This window comes from Nestor notabilis, unplaced genomic scaffold, assembly GCF_000696875.1.
Source record: "Nestor notabilis isolate BGI_N333 unplaced genomic scaffold, ASM69687v1 scaffold1422, whole genome shotgun sequence".
NCBI classification, from domain to species: Eukaryota; Metazoa; Chordata; class Aves; order Psittaciformes; family Psittacidae; genus Nestor; species Nestor notabilis.
The window spans coordinates 19,432-43,206 of NW_009916748.1; the positions used below are offsets into that span (position 1 = coordinate 19,432).

General features: G+C 39.3%; 1 protein-coding gene across 1 annotated transcript in view; it reads left to right on the plus strand.

Annotated features, from left to right (window-relative positions):
* The window catches only part of WDFY4 (WDFY family member 4), a gene marked incomplete at its 5' end in the record, with an annotated part of 101,992 nt that overhangs the window by 15,605 nt on the left and 62,612 nt on the right, over window positions 1-23,775 (plus strand). The window contains 11 exons of the mRNA XM_010024707.1: window positions 858-957; window positions 1,806-2,011; window positions 2,618-2,787; window positions 3,326-3,451; window positions 3,930-4,091; window positions 5,885-6,002; window positions 6,558-6,715; window positions 7,156-7,394; window positions 9,803-9,912; window positions 10,884-11,075; window positions 11,619-11,758. Coding sequence (XP_010023009.1) covers window positions 858-957; window positions 1,806-2,011; window positions 2,618-2,787; window positions 3,326-3,451; window positions 3,930-4,091; window positions 5,885-6,002; window positions 6,558-6,715; window positions 7,156-7,394; window positions 9,803-9,912; window positions 10,884-11,075; window positions 11,619-11,758 — 1,721 coding nt within the window. The remainder of the gene's footprint in view (window positions 1-857; window positions 958-1,805; window positions 2,012-2,617; window positions 2,788-3,325; window positions 3,452-3,929; window positions 4,092-5,884; window positions 6,003-6,557; window positions 6,716-7,155; window positions 7,395-9,802; window positions 9,913-10,883; window positions 11,076-11,618; window positions 11,759-23,775) is intronic.

The window sequence follows — 23,775 nt, forward strand, 5'->3', positions numbered from 1 at the left end:
AGGGAAAACTTATATTGCTACAAAGGCCTCATGTGAAGAACAGTGAAGTGACAGTCATTGTGTGTATACATATCTCTCCAGGAAGACCTGACCTACTTCAAGATCCTCCTCCTGCTAAGGGAGTTCCCCTTTTGTCCTCTCTCTGCTAATAAGCCAACAGAACTTTGGCTGCATTGTCCAGAACCAACATAATGTTGAATTTCACAGATATACAGAGGGATGAAGGCCATTAAATTAAAATTGTCTCAAAACTAACGTACTGGGCTGTTAAAAGGAATAAAATTTCACTTGGTATCCTGGATTTTCTGTGAACACTTTGCTACATTTACAGTTGTAGCACATAATAATCTGGAACTCTGCACCTTTTAAAGCATCTGTGTATTTATGTCAACTTTGTGTGTGGGAACTTCCAGGCAGCTGACTCCTTCATTGGGATATTTTGCTTGAGACCATATTGGTTACTGTACCTCTAAACAATATATTATATTAAGGAGGGACTGTTTACTGTAGTTATATATATAGACATCACAACTAGGCAATGCAAATCAGATTGCCTATTTACGTTTCCCTCTCTAGTTAAACTGAAATTGCTACCTGTGGATTATTATTCAACATGTAGTCTGGATGAGTTTCAATTAAATCTGAAGAGGGGACTTTGACAATGTAAGCAGTGGTCATTTCTGATGTTAGCAGGAATTCTTATATCTAAAATCTGATGTCTGCATCTTTTTACTCTACGAAAGACTGGTATAAATACTTCCACTGGGCTAATCTAGTGTAAACAAGGTTGTTCATCAAAGCAATGGAACATGTGTTTTGTCTCTTCATTACTCTTTATTACTTTCTGATATTTGTAGTCTTAAGCCAAACATCTGGAAGGACAATCTGGCTTCGAAACCAGTTACTGAAGATGCTGTTAGATGTAATTCGTTCAGACAAACTTCATCTGTCCTCTGAGTAAGTAGGAACAATTTAGGAAGGTATAGGTAAATGTCTCTGTCTTCTAGATTTCTTCCTTGCTGGTGCTTGATGAGGACACACTGATCCTATTTGAGTCTCAGCAAAATAGTAAGCAAAAGCAGACTGGATTCAGAGTTATTTTTTGTCAGTGATTTATCTGGCATTCACACAGATGTGTGATGATAAAGTCACACATCTGATACCCATTTTGAAAAAAGTTTAATTTTTGCAGAAAATGTCTCAAAGGAGGAACTCATATATTGCTGTTTCTTCTGCACTGCAAGGGTTGAAGAAATCCCAGCTGTCTTTGAAAATCAATTGAAGCTAATGTGGGATTACTTGCACCCCACTATTGTAACCATGAGCATGCAGTTACTATAGTTCTACCTTGTATAACTGGAAGACGGAGGTCTTAGTGCTGGGTGCTGATACTGTGCATTTTCATTCATTAAAATATGTTGGACTACAAAATTTAAACTGGAATTTTAAATTTCATAGGTTGAAAAATATAGTCTGAGAATTTTAAATTTCATAGGTTGAAATTTATAGTCTGTGATACAGTTTACTTCAGTTCTTGATACACACTATCAGAAGGAGCATTATGTTAATGAACTTTATTGTCTGACAGTAATATAAGGTTGGATTTAGTAGGAATTAAGTGCCTTGAATTGTGTATTAAATTTTATAATTCTGTGTTTTGGCATGCCCTTAATCAGTTGTTTTTGGTTTTTTTTTTTCCCTAGAGAAACTTGAGTTTCTAGATCACTTAGACGTAATTTTTAAAATCTCCTTTCTGTCTTCCACCATGTCTCATTTCATGTGTTTTATTTCCCTGTTTTTTGTAGGCAACAAGAAGAGACATTTTTGGCGCTGGGACCAGACTGGTTTCTGCTGTTCACACAGAGCTACCTGCACTCTAGCACAGTTGTGCTAGGAATCAAGCTACTTCTGTGTTTCCTCCACAATCGTTTGCTGCTGAACAAATTCAAGGAGGGGATAGTAGCGGGGCGCTGGCTGGAAAACAGCTCTGCAGGAGTGACTGTTCTAATGGGTATGTGTTGGTTTAATGTTCCCAAAACAATCCCTTGAACCATCTCGGTGATAGCAGATTGCTGAAATGATAGGAGAGTTCCTACAATCTCAATAGACCAAGAACTTTTACTACTTTCTAGGGCAAGTTTGTCCTAGTGCTTCAGCTTTTCTATGCTGAAGAGTGGAGAGCATTGCTTCTCCTTTGCACGACAGTTGGCATTTCTGATTAGCAGTTGCAGGGAGATGGCCCTTTTTGTCTTGTATAAAATCGGGCTAGTTGGTAAGCTTGTGAAGTGTTCAGATGTCAACTTGTGCCCTGAAACCTTCTGTTTCTTTAAGATTTGTTCAGCTTGCTTTTTGTTAACTAGACCTGTGGTTCAGAGTAGGGGAAGAGAAAGGAAGGACTCAGGAAAATCTCTTGTAACAAAAGTGATAGTGGGAAAAAATGTTATCTGCTAGTCTGAGGAAGTTTTTTAAACTGTTGCTGTTGCAGCTTAGCAGAGTACTACGTGACATGGGACACATACAAATGAGGATAAGAAGTTGGGTTAGTAATCCTTCCTCTGATATGGTGTTCATTTTTACACAGTTCCTCAGAATGTTTTCTTTTTCTTTTCTTTTAAAGATAATTTAAAAACTCCTCCTCCAGTGCCTGACAATGGCTCCTTCTTGATTTTTGGGTTTTCTGTGTTGCAAAGATGTCTGACTGATCATGTCCACATCCCTGAGATCTACTTGCTCGTGGCAGGGCTCTTTCTGGCAACTCCACCATCTGAACCACCTGAAGTGGCTAAGGTATGAAAAAAATAGCAGACAAGCATGAAGTTGTTATTGCTTCATTACTTTGGCATTTTGCGGCCTTTTCTGTGAGAGGATTCTCAAGCAAGTTGACCCTACTTGATTTTTGTGGTAGTTAAAATTAGTCATTCACACTTTAAGTAAGTTAACTTCGATTTAAAGAAATTTGTGTTCAGAACAAACTTGTTCATGTAGATCTTAAATGCTATTTACTGTACTTTAGAAGTTATTTTAGATTAGCTTCCGTGACTGCTCTTATATTGTTTAAGACTCATTAAAGTCTCAGAATGAGTAGACTTGGTAATTCCCTCCATTGTCCTGAGAAGCCATAAGACAGTTTTGTCCCAGCAGTGCCAAAGATGTGCTTCAGAAGACAATCCATTAGTGCTATCCTGGGAAAACATACTTAATAGCTAAAGGAGGAGCTGCTGAAGATGAAAATGTTTTGGTGTTTTCCTGATGTGGACAGCAGGCATTTTTCTTGATGTATTACATGCAATTCACATCTCATGAAATACCTTTCCTTCTGTTGTAGAAGGATCTTGAGTCTATGTTGCAGTGGATCTTACAGCACCACCTTATGGAGATTGTCCTTGAAATCGGGTTGTGTGCAGAGGCAGCTGCTTTACTGCTGGAAATGGTTAGAGTCACTGTGGACAAGGTAAGCATTTTATTGCAAGGACAGTGCAGCGTGAAGGACAGAATAAACTGGCTGAGAATGTCACATGTCAGTGGCAGTCTTCTCCTGCCTTTCTCTGCCCTCACAGGGCACTACTGAGCATAACAGAGAGCAGGTGCTTCAGAGGATCAGCATAGCTATTGGTCTGGTTATGTTACATAGCAGGTGTGATGGGCTCATGTTTAAGAGCTGCTGAGCACAAAGATGGATCTTACACACAGCATTACCCATTTTTTTCATTCCAGATGATAAGAATATGCCAGCTCTGTGGTAGGATGTATCTTCAATCTACAATTGAGTGTATCTTCAATCTGGGAGTTGGCTGCTTGTGCCTTGCCTGACTTCTTTGTCCATGTCATGTTTGCTTAGTTGTTTATGAATATCTAGAGAGGAGCAGATATGAGCTTATATGAGTGAGAGGAATGCCGCCTTGACCAGATGGACGTATGTCTCTGTTCAGCCTGTTGCAGATGCAGAAGCCTCCTGGGAGATTGCCTATCCAGGGAACGTTATCCAGTTTCTGTGCTTCACCTATCGCATTTATACTCAGGATCCCGTTTGGCACTGTCCTGACTTCTTGAAAGCTTTGGCTATGGTTGCTTTCCATTCTGGACCACCCAAGGTATGTGCATCTAAGCCAACATGAGCTCTTCAGATCACAGATGGGTTGCTAGGAGGAAAAATCAATTCAGAGATGAATTAAAATGCATTCCTGTCTGCTTCCACAGGGAGGCGCTGAAGGCCTTTTGACTCCTGATGGTCCAGCCGTTGCTGAAGGGAAAGGCTGTCTTGATCCATCCTCTCTTCCACTTCTACCGCACCCTGCCAAGAAACAAGTGTGGGATTTTGTGCGAGTCCTTCTGATGGACAGTTTTGTCAACATCCCAGCAGACAGACAAGGGCATCCACTTGATCTGCTTCTTGAGGTCTCTCTTGTAGTCATCAGGCTTTGCTGCTCTACCTTACACTGGGGGTGGAAGGACAGGAGGTACCCTGCTAGTGTACTAGTGAAAAAAGTGCTAACAGTGACGAAGAGGTGTATTCGTCCAGCATTTTCAACAGTCTAGGAAAAGGCTGGGATCACAGCTCTTGGAGAGCATACATAACATCCTGGCAGATCTGGACAGCCAGCTTAGTGGAATGGAATTCCTACCTTTTCAACAATGAAGAAAGGCCTTTTCTGCCTGCTCTATATTCATGTGAACTAAGAAAATGCTGCCCCTAGACAACAACAAAGGCATTTTTCAGGCAATATTTAATATTGAAGTATAGTGTGAAGAAATTTTCCTTTTCCTTAGTAATATCTGCTTGTCATTAGATCACCCTTGGATTTGTTGAGAACAGAAAATTTCACATAGAACATTCCTGTGTTTTCTGAGACAATTTCTGTTCATTGCTCAAATAAACCAAAACCAACTGTCTTCACTTTTAGTACAGATTAATACAAGCTGTAGCAGCTGAGTCTGGATCATGGACTTTCAATCAGTTAAAGCACCGGAAAGAGTTAGAATAGCCTGAAGAAAAGGAAAATGAAAAATTTAGGCTTCAGCTCCAAATTGTCAATAGTCCAGGTGTTCCAGATGTGAGTTCTGATGCAGACATAGCTTAGTAATACAAATGGTGATGAACATAAGCTTGACTGCAACTGTCATGAGTTAAATAATTTTGTGGAGCAGCAGTGCCCAAAAGGTTTATGCAATAACATTCCAAGTATTGGTACAGTTTAAAATAGAGTGTGACTCGTTTGACTGTCTGAATCCTGAACCTGCTAAATGGAGCTGGAAGTTCCCTGAGGGCAAGATCTCTTGGGAACCACCTGTGAACCTGGGTTCTGGTTCTGTGCAAAACTTTGTGTTCAGTGTGCAGAGGGCAACAGTGCTGGCTGTCAGCTAGAGAATGTAGACCTGTGTAGCATTTCTTCCTGTTTTCCCAGCTAGGGTGTAAGGTTCTGTCATCTCACCTGCTGCCCAGTAACTGTCCGCACATGCACTCTTGCTAAACACTGCATGAGAGGTGCTATGTTGCCTTGCACAGAGGAGCACACCAAATCACTGCATTTATGTGTTACGGTGGATTAGCTGTCATAGATAACTTCTCATCTTGTAGCAGCTGTTTCATATGTTCATAGTGAGGGCTAAAGTGTGTAAGTGAGGCGGAGTAGTTGTCTTTGCTCTTCTTGTTTTTTCCTTCACCTTCCCAGTGCCTAGGTGTTTAAGAGAAATATTGGGCATTTTGAATTATCTCAGATAGTACTGAGTATCTCTCGGAATTTCTGCTTGTTTCCTTGAGCAAAACTTCTGAATCTGGTTTTTGACAGGCATAATCTGCCAAAGATCCAATGAAATCAAAGTGAATTTGAGTCTGATTTCCTGGCTGTTTTCCTGCAGTACTAACATGTATACGGTCACTGTGTAGGCTTCTCCAGAGGATGCCACCGGTGAGCAGAAGAGACATTTTCAGACAGCAGTTTTGCTGTCTGCTATGGATGTCTTCAATGTTACCACCCAAGGCGAGGTGAAAACAAGACCAAGAGGTGAGCGGTGAGAATCAGGTCATTAGCTAGCTGGTATTTAGCATGTAGTTGTAATTGCTCAAAAGGTTTGGAAACAGTAGCTGGAAGCACAGTTCAACTCAGCAAGCTGGACTGTCCATTCACTCCTGCTTTATGCCAGTTTGCATAAATTACTGTGGTTTTACCATTTTTCTTCCCTTTTTCTCTTTCAGAGAACAGATTCTGAACATTAAAAAGGGAATACTTAGAAAGAAACCCAGCTTTATTCTTGAGTGCTTCTGGTAACAACCCTGATAACTTAGTGGTTTCTGCTCTCCTTTCTGAGTGATTAGTTGGACCAGTCCTTCATGATAGTATTTTAGTGAGACTGGTTTTGCGCTCAGGATGGAGCTATCATTTCTACTCTGAGTGAAGTATTTCTGTTAGACCTGGAGTTTTCTTAGACATGTCCCATGTCTGAGACATTATGGCCTCAGGCTGTTCCTTCTCAGCTCTGGTAATCTCACTTATCACATTGTGGGGATTTTTGCGTTTCAGCTTGTTTTGGAATAATCAGTCATCTTGTGTCCTCTCCAGGGAGCAGTGATCCTCATGGCACTTCAGAATCAACTATGCCTGTCTCCATGATGAATATTGCTTACTTTGCTCAGAAGCTGGTTGAGAAACTGAACAGCAGAATGTTTGCTGCTGACCCCAAGCAAATCCTGATCTTCACTGCCAAACAGATTGCAGGGGTGAGTTACATGAATTTTTTTTGCAACTGCTATCAGCATATTGTAATGTGCTCTTTCACACTGACATTGTGATACCACAGTTCTCAAAAAGATGGCTGTAATCCATCTGGTAATTGTGCTTATTCCTGTTTTCTTACATGAGCACATAATGGCTCTAAAGGACAAACAGAGCTAGATGGTGCAGCATATAGAAGAGATAGTTAGCTTTTTTTGTGCTGCTGTCTGTTTGCTATGTACATGTCGCTGAACAGGAATAAATCTCTTCCACAATTCTGGGGACTTCAGCAGAAATACAGGAAAAATGAATTTGTATCTAACAGGAAGTTAGGAAGAATTTTGCTGAAATAAGTTTGCAACAGCTTAAATGAAGTGAGAGGAGAGGATCCTTGGGGAGAGAGTTCTTTGAGCAAGCCAAGTACTCTGCTGTTTTGTTTTCACAGGTCTTAGGAAGCTCCATTTCTCAAAAGGAAGTTCTCCTCAGTGCCCTGTACAGCTGTCTAAACAGAGCCATCCTATACTGCCTATCCAGACCACAACAGTCTCTGCCTGAACAGTTTAATGTCCTGAACACTCTCAATGTCCTGCAGGAGCAGTGGGACCTTATTCTTGCAACTTACAACTCAAATAATAATTTTGTCATCTGCCTAATGTACTGCCTTTGCCAACTGAATTCGGGCAGGTACAAATGTTCATCTCAGTATAACATTTGTTTATATCTCTGTGCTGTTATCTATGGAAGTGTGTGCAGAGAGGGAACTTTCACAAAACTTGGGCAATATGCATTTTGAGGAATCACTAGAAGCTGAGGCTGAGGTTGATTTAGCTAGACTAAGAACTCTGGATATGGTACATGTATCACATCCTAGCAAGCATTTGACCCATTGGGTTCAGTGCTCTGGGGGTTTAAAGCACCAGTTTGCTTTAAATATGACAAACCTTCCACTCTGATTTGATGTCTGTTAAAGTGGCAGAGTAAAGCCACTTGGGGAAAGATAGCTGTTTTCTTCATATGCTTAAAAATGAAAAACAACAACAGAAATCCTTTGGCACAATTTTTTATTATTTATTTTGGAGGATAGGAAGTTTGCTAATGTGGTCATTATTCTGGAGGCAATGGAATGGCTTTCAGCGAGAAAGTGGAAGGATAAACTGTTCTTCAATCAGAAGGTTATTTTTTCCTTGAAATATACTAGTGAGCAGAAAGTTTCCTATCACCTCTCTCACTCAGAGACAGACTAGTACATGTGTTTGTGGGTGTAATAAGCAAGGGATATTGGATGGTAATAACGTAGCAATGCCATTTTTTATTTTTTTTTTTTCATTTTGAAAAGGGCATCTCATTTCAGGGACACCCAGATAAGCTTGCATGTTTGTCTAAGTAGAACCCTTAAATTTGCACGTAGGTTTAATTGCTACTCTTTATTAACCAAAACATCTGTGTTTTATCTGTTTTACTCATCGAGCATTTCCAGCAGCTTACTCATTTCGGAGGAGTAACTGCAGTTAACAAGGTTGAACTGATTTCAGTGGAGCTGGTTCACAAGCCTGTCGTTAAAATGAGAATCTGGAAATCTTCCTGGGATGTGGGCTAGAATCACTCCTCAAGCATGCAGGTGGCCAGTCTCTGAGACATCTGCAGGAGCTAATTTAGGGAGATGATTTTTCTGATCCAGCAGCTATTCCTGTGTGGGTACATTAAAAATGTCTATAAAACTGTGTATGAATCCTGTGAATCTGTTATTGTTACTTGAGTCTGAGCTGCAAAGTCCTGGTCATACTGAAGTTGTGTTTTGCCATTGGCTAGGGCTAGAACATCCAGACCTGCTCTGTTTGCTATTCTTACAGGTGATGTATCAGAGGTACCCTTGCTAGTGCAAGCTGGGGAATAATTTTGGAAACTGTGTTTGGGGGAGGGGTGGGGAAGACAATATTAGGTAATGCTTTATTCACTATAATGATGTTTGCTGTTTCATTAAAACCTTCTGTGCTGCTTAGACAGTCTGAATTGAATGCATTAACACAATACCACAACAGAAATAAGCTGCACTTCCTGTGGTCTTTTCTTGACTGTTTTTATTCCAGTCAGATAATAATTTCCAGGCCAAAACTGTTGAGATGGGGTAAGGGTTGCTCATATGTAGCAGAAGCAGAAAACATTTTCTTTTTTTGTTTAGTATATTACAGAACTGTTGGTGTTATCCAAAATCGGAACATAGCAAATCCAGCCAATCAGAATTCTGGTATTTAAAAGAAAATCAGAAATTGAAATGGCAGCTTTGCATACCCAAGAAGTCTAACTCTCCCATGTAGTAGTGCCTTTTTACAACTGAAAGAACTTAGTATTAGTAAGTTAAGTTACTGAAAGTACTTAACTATTAGTATGTTAATAATGCTTCTATATAATATATGTTATTGACAGCACTTCTTTGACCTAGTCCAGGTTCTCTTAACTGAGCCTTTTGTATTTATTGTAAGTATTCTGTGCTGAAATTCCTGGTTTCTTTTACCTACTGACTGGTAAATTACCTGACATATATCCCACTCCCAAAGCAGCGTTAACTTTTTATGGCAATGGTGATGTTCTCAACTATAATCTAAGTGATACTAATGTCATGGTGCTAAAGTTTGCAGCTTGTTTGTTCTGAGTGCTATGTAAACTGAATGAACAATCACTAGTGCAAAGAAGTTAGACTAAGCAAGCAGTTCAGGCAGTGTTTTCCACAGAAGGGGAGATACCTCCAGTGAAGGAATTCTGAGCAAAGTGACAGCATACACGATGCTCAGGGGATATGTAAGAAGTCTGGATGCAATCTGGCTACATTAGTACAGCCCCTGTGTTCCAGCTAATTGAGATGAATGGTAGATAGAAGTGCACTAAGAAGAGTAGGGATAAGGCATATACTACATAGTGATCCACAGGATCTTGGTGACTGCTCCTCAGCTTTGAAAACCAGACTGGCAATGGTTTTACCTCCTGTAAATCCTTGAGCCTGGGAATGTTGATTTACTACATGAATTGAGTAGGAGTGGATGTGCAGAAATAACTCATATGCCCTCCTTTTTTTTTTTCCCCCTTTTTTATGACAGCTGTTTAGAAGGTTTTGGGTTGGATGCAAAACCAAAGCTCGCTTCGTATCACAAAATTTTCCTTACACCCAGTGAAGAGGAAAAGGGCAACCTGCCTACTCCAGATGATGGTAATTTATAGCTCATGTTGCTTTTGGCTTACTGAGAAGGAAAGTGCCTGGCCTAAACGGTTATCAGAGCAGCTTGTGGAAGTGCTACTTAATTGCCTCTTCAGAGTATAGGCACTGCAAAGACAGCATAAAGAAAGGAAAGTTGTGCTAAAAATGACTTGCGCTTGCATCATGCCTTTTTATTAAAAATTCACCCCCCACATGCTCAGGAGTAATGGCTATCAGTCTGGAGATCTCTTTCCCATTTTGTGGCCAGTGTCAGTGCCCAGATACATACTATTTGTAGCTCTATTTTTTTTCTCAAGGCCTATAAAAAGCTTCTGACTGTCTGTTGTACACAGGAAGAAACATTTTGCTCTTTTAAGAGAAAAGATGGAAAATTTGGGGGCTGGATTCAGTGTGGGAGCTGTGAGCTGAAATGCACAGCAGAGTGGTGCTCTTTTTTTTATATTAATATTCATTTGGATGTACTGCAATCAAATGAGTCTGTTTTGCAGGGAAATACAGCAAAACAGATCAGCGTTTCTTTATAGAGCATCCTGTTGCTGTGTCAAATTATTCCATGACTCAGTTACCCTCCACCCACCATCTCTAACGATATTTGGCAACATAAAGGACTGTCCAATGTAAAGGAATGTCCTTTATGTGCTTTAGCATTCTGTGTATGAAAGATCATCAAAATTCTGATGAGATGGTTTTTGAAGGCAAAAACAAGCTAGAATCATGGTCACTCCTACTTGTTTCTTTCAGGCAGTTGAAATATAGTAAAAGAAGTGTCCTGCTATTTTCTGTATAAACTAAGTAGTCTGGCTTAGAACCTATAGAGGCAGTAGACAAAATTGAGCAACTCCTCTGACTCTAGCAGTTACTATGGACCAGTGCTGTTCCAAATGAGATGTTTTTCCTTTATCTGCTGCTTGACTTGTTAGACAAAAAATGATTTTTCATTTGTATTTTCTTTTGTTTCTTAGTGCATCAGGAGATTCTGAGAACAGTAGAAATCATATGGAAGCAGCTCATTTCTCAGAGGCGGCAGGCTCTGGAGGACGCTTACAAGATGGATCTTTCTGTAAAAGGAAATGATAGAGAAAGGGACATGAAGTTAACAGAAATCACTCCTTTATGGGAAGAAATTATGACAAAAGCTTGGCAACACTTGATAGGTATCTGTTCTTTTATGGAACACTCATTGTACTAAGCAAAGACATTGCGGGAAACAGCGCTTAATGGAAAGTCATTGATGCTTTGGTTATATCCCTCCTCTGCACATCACCTGCTAGATAAAGCAGATTCTCAGTGACTGTCATCCAGGAATGTGATTGCTTTCTGTGTCATGCTCTAGCCCTTCTGTAACCACAGATGATGATGGGTGATGTTGTAGGGCTCGTCAATTGTATCCCATAGGAGAATTTAAAAGGGAGGTTATTCGGGTGAAGAAGGGTGTCCCAATGTGTGTAGTGCTGCAGTGATTCAAAGTTCATGTCTGTGTAATGAAACTGATCTATGGCAGACCTCTGTGAGGTTTTTAAAGATTTGAGAAGTACCTGTTAATTCAATGTTTCTCTTACAAATAGAAGGACAATCCAGCTGGAGTGAGGCACTGCCATTTTCTTGTGTCTTGTGTAATGGGGAGACAAATCCTCTATCTTCCCACAGGCTCAACTTCAAGTCTTACAAGCTTTTTTTTTGTCTGTTCTGGCCCACAGCATCTGAAAAGAAGCTTCTCCAGAATAAAGCAGGGCCAGGCCTGTCACAGAGCAAGCACAACTCCTGGAGTGAAAGCCTCTCTTCAGCTATGAAGTTGATGCCTGGCCGAAACACAAAGGAAATTACATGCAAATCTGAGGTAACTTCTGCTCTTTGTCTTCTTTGACTCTATCACCGGTCTGCCTTTTATACGGCTCTGAAGAGTTTGTCTGGACTTGGGAGGCTTCTGAGTATGTCTGTTGAAATATCCTTTGTAAACTAGACACCCACTGCAGTTAAGGTTCCTTTTCTAGACTGCTAAAAATAAACACTAAGAAATTGTCATTGATATGAAGAATTTTGGTTGGCACCGATTAGATGTTATTTGTTTAACTGGGTTAGGGCTAGAGTAACTAGCTATAGGTGTCATGGTTTAAGCCCAGCTGGCAACTCAGAACCACGCAGCTGCTCGCTCACTTCCCCGCCCCCCCCACCTTCTTTCTCCCCCCACTCCCGGACAGATGGGGAGGAGAATCGGAGGAATGTAACTCCCACGGGTTGAGGTAACAGCTCTCCAGTAACTAAGGTATAATACAAACCACTGCTGCTACCAATAATGATAATAATGATAAGGGAAATAACAAGGGGAGAGGATACAATTGCTCAGCACCTGCTGACCGATACCCAGCCCGACCCGAGCAGTGATCTGGGCCTTTCGGGTAACTCCCTCCAGTTCCTATACTGGGCATGACGTGCTGTGGTGTGGAATACCCCTTTGGCCAGTTTGGGTCAGGTGTCCTGTCTCTGCTTCCTCCTGGCTTCCCCTCCTCCCTGGCAGAGCATGAGACTGAGAAAGTCCTTGGTCAGAGTAAACATTACTGAGCAACAACTAAAACCATCGGTGTTACCAGCGTTGTTCCCAGACTGAAATTCAAAAACACAGCACTGCACCAGCTACTGAGAAGGAGAAAAAATGACTGCTGTAGCTGAACCCAGGACAATAGGTTTGAGCTGCAGTGCACTGACAGAATATTCAGAGATTTGGACTGAGTTTGTGTTATTGCAGTGCTGAACATATTAAGGTCCTTTTTTCTCCTGCTGAGGAGACAGTGAGTCTGCTACAGCATTAATTTGGGAGTCTTAACCCTCTAACTCAAGCTATAGCAGATTGCAGCTTTAAACCAATGATGGCTGTTTCAATTCCAGATGTGATGATGAGGAAGTTTATGATACCCAAGTAATGTGTCTGATAGTACCTTACTGAGCTGCAAGCTTTTTCTCAGCATGTCACAGCATCCTTCTTTTTCCTTAAATCACTTTGCTGCTTACAGAGTGAGCAAGCTCTTCACAGGTACATATGTAGACTGTGATGTCATACTACAAGAGCATTGACTATTTGCCCTGGGGTCTGTTTAATTATTTTTTAAAATTAATTTTGATTATTACAGCTGATTACACCTCAGTGAGCAATGTAATTGATATTTGTAAATGTATCCCAAGGAACATTTTGTACAACATGCTTTTTGCTGTTGAAGGTTAAAGACTCCGTTATTGGTTTTTCCCTAAATATGCCCACATCATTAGTTCCTCCAGTGAAAAGGTTGCCATCTGGAAAAGGCAGCGCGGAGACATTATTCAGGCACAAGTGCATGAAATTGGTGTTTCTGCATCTTCTGTCTCTCTTCTGCAAGGAAGCGGTTTGTAATTAAAGGAGCTGGGTTTGGAGGAAACATTACTCATTTGGTGTTATTCCTTATCATGTCAAAGACTGACAGCTCCACAGCTCTGATAAATTGTTCCTCTCAATGAGATATGAATACAGTTCCAAATGTTCTTCTCCCTCTACCCCTTTCTCCCTCCAGCCTAACTTTGAAAGAGTTTGATGCACTTTTCAGACAGATGAAATCTAAGAGGAAGAAATTAATTTCTTTGCTCCTTAACATCCCTCTTTCTTTGTAAGCTTCACTAGTAAGGTATAAAGTGAAAATTTCCATATCAAAGGAAGTTGGGAGCACAAGTTGCATTAAAAGTGCTTAGTATTTCTGCTTTTAACTCATATTTTTGACCTCACTTAGGCAGTCACTTTCTAAAGTGTTGTAATGTGATTTTGAATAGTCTGCTGTGTCTCAGGTGCCTTCTGTATTCACTTGGGGAAAAATCTTCAGATACTGGCCTCTGTCTTCACTACTGCTAGTATGGACCTATATGTCCTACAGCAATAGGCACCTGGCTGAAACACTGCGATACAAGGACAAGTAGCAGTATGAACTACATCTTGAGAGACAAAGCATTTAAATCCCATAGTGAAATAAAAAAATCTTTGCATTAACAAAGAGCTAAGCATGATTGTTCCTAACTGAGCAAAACTTACCAAATTTGACAAAAGTGCAGAAATTCAGCCAGGATTTCAAAGCTTTGCCCAATAGGAAGAAGAAATTAGTTGGTTACTGCATTATTTGTTGATTTTCATTCAATAAAGGAACCAAATTAAGACATTCAATCAGTAGTAGCATTTGCTGCAGATTAAAAAATAGCAAAACAAACAAAAAAACCCCCCACAAACCCCAAAACACAGCAAACAAAACACCTCCTTCAAAACTATTAACTTTTTCCCTGTTGTCGTTTACAAGATAACATGAGTACTTTTGGGACCAAATCCTCAATCTGGAAAAAATGGCAAAATTCAACCTATTTACTCTAGCAAAGGGTCAGGCCCCATGTTCCTGCTGTACTTTCACTCAGGATCTCCAGCACCAGCAAAGGCAATTCCCTGCAATTTGGTGACAAATGTCAGAATTGGCAATCAAATGGAGTTGTGTTTTCCCCATATTTCTGAATCCATTTTGCTATCTTATGCTGTGATCTGGGCTTTGTCTGGAAGGTATGATCATTCAGAAGCGAAACCATGATAACATTTCTGGTAGTAGAATGGCAATGATCTGCTCTGGTAATTGCTTTTTTGTGCTTTCTTGGAAGTCTGAGTAACCATGGAGAAGCAAAAGGAGCACTCTACAAAGTCAGATTTTTTCATGCTTACAGGTCACAGGTAAATTTGCCAGCAGGAGGGTCTATAAGACTGAATGCAACGCCAAAGGTTTCAAAATCATTTACTTTCCTGTTTCAAAGTGAAACTTCTGATCTCTTGCTCTTTGTCCTCTCTTCCTCCCAGTCCCTATATCCATATCTAGGATACGTATTGAATTTTTAGGTTAGCAATATCCGATTGTTTTTGTCATCTTCAAGAAGCTGCAAAAGCAGAAGGGATAAGAATAACAGTCATATTTCAGAAAGCTGTAAATCAGTAAACAGCTTCTACCATGCAGTGTCCTGAGGTTCTTCCTGAGGATGAGTGCCTGAGCAAGGATACAAGCAGCATACTTCTCATGACTGTAAGATACACTGCTTCAGGAGTGTAGATGTAGTTGTTCTGCTATACAAGAAATACAGAGCCTCTCGAATTTTACAGCAGGCCTGATCATGCTTGTCCCCTTCTGGTTTGGTTCATTAACTGCATTCCTTTATGCCAGAGACCCATGTACCTTGAGAAAACAAAACAGAAAAGGTATTTTTAATCGCAGACTTCAGAATGAAGAGGTTAACTGAGACCTTCTAACTTGTAATTGCAAAACCTGAAATTTTATGGTAGGATTCTGGTCAGCAAACATACACTTGTGAAAACAGCCGTAGATAAAGAGCCAGCATCTGACCACCTTTGTGCTAGTTTTGTCACTCTGTCCATTGCAAGAGAATTTCTCCTAGTTAAATGATGGGAGAAGGCAGCCTTTGAACTCTTGAGGATTTTTTGAGCAGTTTGATGGATAGCTTGGTTTCTGCTCTGGTGCCCTTAGTATATGCAATGTTACTGCAGAGCTAACAGCAAAAAAGCATTTAACGGTGTAGCTCTATGAACCAGAAAATACTGGATGCAAAGTTTGGCTTTACTAGGAGTGATTAATTTTTCTTTAGTTGACTTTATAGCACGAGCCCATCTCTTGTGCTTACTTTTGTAAGTAACAGCCAGATTGTTAAACCCACAGCAAATCTATAAAAGATAACTGCATCAAATGTCTGTGAGAGCCGTCTTTATCCTTGTGAATTACTTTCTGAAGTCAGGATCTTCAAGAAAAGACCTCTGGGCTGAGACTTAAGTCACTGTCAGACACAAAATCTGTTTCAGCGCGGCCTTGAACAAAAAAAGCTTCCTGATTTGGGATGAAGGAAGGACAAGCTCAACTTAGTTCATGATAGCTGAAATGAAGAAGATAGATAGAAATATTTGAAACAAAATCACAGTTATCACTTAAATATTTTTCTTACCACTTACTTGGGCTTTTGTCAGCTTTTCACGTTAACTAAGTTAAAACAAGCAAACATAATGATATTCCTTTGAATAGTGCATCGTTTGTGTAACATCTTTATCTTCATAATAGGATAGTTAACATCACTAATTATCTAATTAAGTTCATTAACTATCCACCAACAGTGCACCATGAAGTTGACATTATGTTCTTCTGTCAACAAATGCTTTGATTTCTTAGGAAGTAATTAAAATGTAAATTAGCATGTCATTAGATGCACAAGGGAAGTTTGGAATCAAATATTCATTTCAAAACTGCTCATAGCACACATTTTTTTACTTTGATGAAAGTAGGCACTTTACTATTAATGATGTATATTAAACAATTTCCATTATAATATTATTATCTTGTTTAATAACTGGCTCAAATCTAAATTACAGTATGCTGCAGCAAGCTGGAAGAAGTTTCTTTAACTTTGAACAAAGAAATTTTTATGTCCTTTTAAGCAGATATCTGACACACTGCTCATTTTTCATTTTCAGATTGTTTACAAGATCATAAATAAACAATTCAACAGGTCAGTAAGTTAGGTAAGAACTGCATGATAACATCAAATGCAGTGCTATCTTATGTAATACAAATCACTGAACTTTCTGAAATAAATGCATTGAAGATAACTGTTTATTAGAGAAGTTGAAATATAAAGGTTGTAAGTTGATGAATACAAATTAGGCTGTCTCAGATCCACAGCCCACTCTCCCCACAGTCTGACCCCTAAAAGTCCAGTATCGGTTGTTGCAGGAGATGATGTGTGACAGCACAATGCACAGTAGAAAATTTATCTTAGCAAAATTATTTCTTTCTTGATCTATATCAGTTTTATATTAAAGCCTGAAATAGAAGACATAATATCCCTTCCAAAACTTTTTGTGGGTAACCGGTCAGAGGAAGTTCTGTGATTTTAAACTCAGTGGTGTCCTATGGCAGTGAAGTCCCTTCATTTAATTAAAAAATGTATAAAAAGATGTTTTCTTTTTGCTTCCAGCATGCTTTCTTTAAATATGCTTCTGCCTTTCAAGCTGGAGATTATGTCTGGTTCAGGTTTAAGCTTGGATAAATGATTTCAGTGTGTAGAGTTAAATGTTTGAAGCTGTTGGTATTGAAATCTCAACTTTCAAGAGCTGCTAGTTGCAGAGCTTTATTTTCACATAACAGAGGTGATGCTGAAAGACTTGAATGGTGTTAATGTGGATGAAAGCAGAGTTGTATTTGGTTTCAGAAAACCCCCAGAAACAAGTGCTAGACATGAAACAGAATTATTTTTCTTCCCTGAATATACAGGAAGACAAATATTTTTTTCATATTTTTTGGATCAAATGTGTCATTTTATTTCTAAAAATTTCTGAAATAAATTGTTTTAATTAAGTTGCTTTATATGGATTCTTTGATTCAGAAGCCTGAAGCATCAATTTAAACGGAATCAAACTTACATTTTTGTTTTAAAACTTTGGGTGCAATGAACATTCTCATCCACAGTTTCCCACAATAAAATAATTTTTCATTATTAATTATTTTGAAGTTCTATATTTGTTCTATTTTTCAAGTAAAAGAATGCATTTTTTAATCATGCTAGTTATTATTAAAAATCTTTATAAGAAGAAGAATTATGAATAAACTTGCTTATCAACAAATTATGATTTTATATATGGTGTCTTATCTCATGCAGGGAGCGGTATAAAATGCACACAGGAGTCTGGCTGCCCAAAAAATTGAGTATAAGTTTGTATGTAAGACAGCAGGGACTGAAAACTGTGCAGAGTGTGGACTGGATGGTGGTACATGCTAGTACAGAACAGGAAATCAAGGGAGGTCATAGAAATCTCTGCAAGATTAAATTAAATGTTTCTTCTAGGCAGGTGTATAGTTCCCTACCCTGTGCTGAAGCCTGTGACCATTGATTTCTCGTTCTCCTCCTTGTTAGCCAAATTAAAGTTAAACCTTGGTTATGCCTATCTGTGTTCCATTCATGCTCTCTGCTTGTAGAGTCCAGGATTGTTCTACAGGCACTAAAAAACTCCAGAAGTAATCTTGTCACATTTAAATGCATGTCATTTTAGAAAAACTTATAATTTTAGGCACCAGGGAAGAGGTGTTTCTTTGTATTCTGTACCCTAAACTCAAAGCATATGCCAATGTTTACAGAATTCTTTTGTTAGCTAAAAGATTAGAAGTGCATATTTTTATTAAATAAAAGCCATGATTCAATGACTCCATTGCTATTCCACATAATGCCAAATTCTGACCTTCACCTTCCACTGGAGGTAAAAGGTAATACCTCTGCTGTAACAGGGTGGAAACTGAGTCCTCAGGAGGTTTAGTGAATTATCTCAAAGTCACAGAAGTTAATTCTCAGAGATAGGATTAAAGAGCAAACATGTCTTGTCTCCTATTGTGTTTTTTGTTATCAGGGGACAAGTTACTGGTTCTCCCAGGAATTCACCTCTTCGGTAGTACCATCTATTGAAGGAGTGTGTGTATGCACACGTTATATGCATACATACATATATATATATTTGCTGTAGATGTAATGCTGCTTCTGTGCTGACTGAGTTTAGCTAATAAATACAGTGTGGAAGTCTCAATACATGAACACTATACTCTGGGTTTATCGTCTTGAAACCCACCCCTGTGTGTGGGTACATTTATGATGCACTGAAAAGTGGAGGTTTTTCTCATTAAGTTTGCTATTCCCCAACCAACTGGCAATGCCAGGAATCCATCCATGATCCTTAGGAGCAGTTGGCACTGCGCATTAACCTCCTAGCGGGTTGAGGCACGAAGCTTCCATGCAACACTTAACTGCTGGAACTACAGTCTGTTGAAAAGCTAAATGAATTTTGGCAAAGCAACAATAAAATTCACATGGCAATAACAATTTTGTGATTCAAAAGAGTCTGCAAACAATCCTTAGTGTGGAGATTGTATGCAAAGGACTATCATAAACTGCTCTTTAATCTGTTAAGGAAAATGTTATCTGCCTTAGCTTAATGCTTGTTACCTGGTGACTAATGAATCGTTTTTCCTCTTTAGAAATGAACCTACCTGCTTCCTAGTGCATAGTCAATTACTTAAAAAGTAGTCTGATCACAAGATGGGTGGGTTATTGTTTGCATAGGGCAGCCGTGTCTCTGATTCACCATGTTAGATTCAGTAGCAGTAATAGATTTGGAGATGTTATGCACTTTGTCCATCTATCTGAATACAACAAATTGGAGACTCCACCCAGCTCTCATAATTTACTATAACACTTAGATTTTTCTCTGTAAAACTGCCATGCTAGCTGTAATCCTATCCTCTGCTTGTGATGCCGATGAAGAAAGGATTTATTTATTCTCTCTGATTTAGTAGGAAAGGACCAGAGTATTGGGCTTTAACTGTGCATGTCAGGAGGGGAAAATCTGGTTAAATATGTGGAAAAAGCAGGAGCATGAGAACTGAAGTGAATACGAGATAGTTTTCAGACCTCAAAAGAGCTTAGGCTCAAAATTTAACTGCTGATAATCTGGCTCTGTAGCTATGTAAGTCATAGCGGTTTAGGAACTTTCCATTAAAAAGATAATTGGCTTTAGATGGTGACTGCAAAAATCAATCACTTTTATGAGAAAATGTCTCCTTCCTGATTAAGTCACATCATTGGTGACAGGAGATCCATGCTGGCTGGTGCTTGAAGTCCAGAGGACAGGGCTGGGATGTGGTGCTGTCAAGAGGAGCAGTGCTGCACCACAGATGGATGCCATTTAATGTTGAGCTGCTGTGAGATACATACTAAGGTAAAACTCAACAGTTTGCTCTTTGTAAAATGGCATTTTCTTAGTGTTCTTCATCAAAGGAGGTGATCCTGCCCCTCTACTCTGCTCTTGTGAGGCCTCACTTGGAGTAGTGTGTACAGTTCTGGTGTCCTCAACATAAGAAGGACATGGAGCTGTTGGAGCAAGTCCAGAGGAGGGCCACGAGGATGACAAGAGGACTGGAGCACCTCCCGTATGAAGACAGGCTGAGAAAGTTGGGGCTGTTCAGCCTGGAGAAGAGAAGGCTGCATGGAGATCTCATAGCAGCCTTCTAGTATCTGAAGGGGGCCTACAAGGATGTTGAGGAGGGACTCTTCATTAGGGACTCTAGTGGTAGGACAAGGGCTAATGGCTTTAAACTTCAACAGGGGAAGTTTAGGTTAGATCTAAGGAAGAAGTTCTTCACAGTGAGGGTGGTGAGGCACTGGAATAGGTTGCCCAAGGAAGTTGTGAATGCTCCAACCCTGGAGGTATTTAAGGCCAGGCTGGACAGAGCCTTGGGTGACATAGTTTAGTGTGTGGTGTCCCTGCTCATGGCAGGGGGGTTGGAACTAGATGATCTTAAGGTCCTTTCCAACCTTAACTATTCTATGATTCTATGATTCTATGAAAAAATGCAGATTTTCTGTTTGACTCAAGGTGGGATGAGTGTATCACATTAGTATTATTACATTTTTCTCATTCTAATAATGCTAATTTCCTGTTTCTCACTATTGCAGTCATCACCCATAGAGGTTTTAAGCATGTTTAATTACTACTTTCAAAGTTCAGGTGATACATATTATCTGTATGTTTATGCCTTAAATGCTTGGGTTAAAGGCAAATCTGCCCCTCTTCGGTAGCAGACAACTTGTATATTAGTTGTGAAGTATCTGTCTAAACATATCCTGAAACACAGTTATTTCTTGAATCTGTTTCTGCCGCGCATAAACTCTTGCCACTGTCACGTATGCTATTTACATGAAGTTTGTTCAGTCCCTAGGAGCTCTTTACCTGCTCTTCCATTTTTCTGTGCCCATGGAATATTTTCTTAAAACCTAGTTATGGCTTTAACAGCTGTAATTAGATAAAAAAACTTCCATGTAGAATTGTGGAAGCCCAGGTTAGAGGAAAAAAATATGTAGACTCTTCTTGTGATATAAAATATAGTATCTGGTAAATTAGCTGCATTAGACTATGATCTGGCACTGGGAACATAAGACTAGAAGGGATTTCCAAATTGTTTCATCAAATTGTTTCCCCCTCTCACTACTGCATGTTGTCACCATGTACATCCTCTTTATTGGTCTATCAGGCTACTTCGAATTAATTCAGGTTGGGTTTGCCCCGTCACCAAACCCCCTTCACCTGCAACCAGGTCATAGTGACAGGATGTTTCAGAAACTTATCTTAGTTTCCCCATCTGTAAGCTAAAAAAATTGACCTATTTCATAAAGATCTCTGAGATGCACCAGTGAAAAGTGTTATACAAGAGTAGATACTTTAGTTATAGTTGCAATGCTATCTGAATGCTTTTACTGTGTGTGCTTGTAGATTTATAATATTTATTTTTCTCAGAAGAGCTAAAGTTGTAAACTAATACCACTAGTTCTAGTCCTCACCAAGAGATGACTAAAACACATGCATCAAAACAAGTATATGCGTGTTCTCACTTATCATCCATAGGATTATTTAGTTGGCACAATGAGGGACCTGGGGCTTTCCTTTAGCTCTTCCAAGTCCAAAATTGTTTTGCCTTCAGGTTTATTTTTATTTATTAAGAGTTTTGGCACATACTTTTGTGTGCATGTGTGTTCTGTAATATAACACATAGCCTTTAATTCCCCAAAGACAGCCTCAAACTGCAAAGCTCCAATGACATAATGTTTCTTTCAGAACGAACTGTGGCGTATGTGGTGTGTGTATCATGCAATGTGAGTTTATTATGGCAAACTTGAGTATTTATGGGGTGCAGGAGCATTAAGTGATATACATATATATATAAATAATAAAAAATCAGACATAAACCATTCCAGAGCTCAGTAAAGAATTGTTAAATTAGAAGTCACACCTCAACTTTTTCTTATTTTACTTTTTTGTTTCAACTACCTCTTATTACAGTCAGCCTTTCAATTGCTTTAGTTGAAAGAAATTATGGAAAGTCCACTCTCTGGGTTTGTTTTGTTTTGTTTTGTTTTGTTTTGTTTTGTTTTCTTGCATGTAATTTCTTTGTTTGACAGCATATTTCTCCTTGCTGGTTTTACCTTTCCCCAGTGATAATCATTTTATCTCTTATTTGCATGAGGTCTCCATGCAGCAAGAGGAGAAATGGGTTTTGATTCTGTGGTTTGTTTTTTTTTTAATGGGGAAATAGCTTATAAATTCTGTCACTTTTTCAAGCTCTAAATATTGGCTATGTAATCTGAGGCAGCAAAACCATCTGATTCTACTTAGAATGTGATTGTCTAAGGCTGCAAAGTAGAAAAGTATGTATAAAAAATAATTAAAGCATGGTAACATACTCAGATTTTTTTGAAAGGATGGATCAATATGGCCTTTTAGTCTGCTCTTTCCTAGAATGAAGGCTGTATTTCTTGCATTTACACCTGCTTTTCTGCGTATAAAACTCACAACTTATGTTACCAATACTATGAATATCAAAGCTAGCATTTTGTTTTGTTCAAGATAGATACTACAGTGTGGCACTATTGTATTTTATCTACTAAATAAAGGGTTGCCATTTTAAAGGATAACCACCTACAATTTTTAATGGAAACTGTTTATTTTTTAGAAACCTGTTTGCACTTGTTCATTAAGTATTACAGTGTAATTGCTCTTACTGAACACTTCATAAACAATAGCCTGATCTATATTCTCCATGTTTATTGGATATCTTTTTCAGGTTTTGGTTTTGTTCATTAGTTTTGTTGGGTTTTGTTTGTTAGGGGTTTTTTTTTCCAATCACAGAGACCTCCAATTTTGTTAACTGTTCATTTCATTTTACAACCAGATGGTTTTTCTGTGAGGATGATCATCAGGGACATGTTCATGTGGTTGAAGACGGCTAGATGTAGCATTTGGAAGCTAAAATGGTTAGTCTTCAGTTCACCAGATGTGGCTAGTGGAATATTTTTCCTTCTTAGGACCCTTCACATATTTCAAAGTCTAGAAGCTGGGTCAGTGAAGTCTGTGAGAATCTTTTCAATGTGGGCTTTGACCTTAGGGGTCTGATCGGTGACCATGAGCAAAATACAAACTACAAGCAACTTTGAAACAGCTGGCAGTAGAGCACTGACTAGGCTTGAATAGCCTGTGGGTATCTGAATGGTTGTTAATACCTGGAGGAGTTGGTTTTCTATTCTGAATGGCTTTTACCCTGTGTCCACATGGAGCTGAGATCTCAGCTCTTCTTCTGTACTGAGCCCAGCTCAACAGCACAGAGATGCTGTTGCTTTCTAGGTCAGCCTTTATGGGAGTTTTATATGAATTATGGAATAGTTTTGTGGGGCCACAACTGTGATTACAGGTTTAATGATGCTTTAAACAAACAAAACTGTAATGACTTTCATCAGTGTAAAAACAGGAGCTTCCTGCAGGGAAACACCAATAAATGTGACTTCGCGGCAGGGGCACAGACCTGGCTGGCAGCCAGCAGTAATCGGCACACCACGTAGACCTTGTGTGTTAACTTAATTATAGCAATAGTGCAAGCAGCAGCTAGATAGTTTGCTGTGAGGAATCACTGCCAGCGTGGCACCGAGTCCATGCATTTAAAAGTTACCCATCTGATCCATGGCTTTAGGTAGTGAATGGCTGGGACTTTCACAGCCAGTTTAGCTTTGTGCTGTGACTCAAAGCAATCTCACCTTTGTCAGTGAAGTTTAGATGGGCATGAGGGCCTTGGAATGGCACTCTAACCTCTCCCATGTAATAAAAATAAATGTAGCTATCCTTGTGTTTGCATAGAAAAGTCTGAGTTAAAAGAGTGGGGTTTGGTTACTTGGGTTTTAGTTACAAATCAGGGAATTGGTTACTTACACCATGGGACTTGC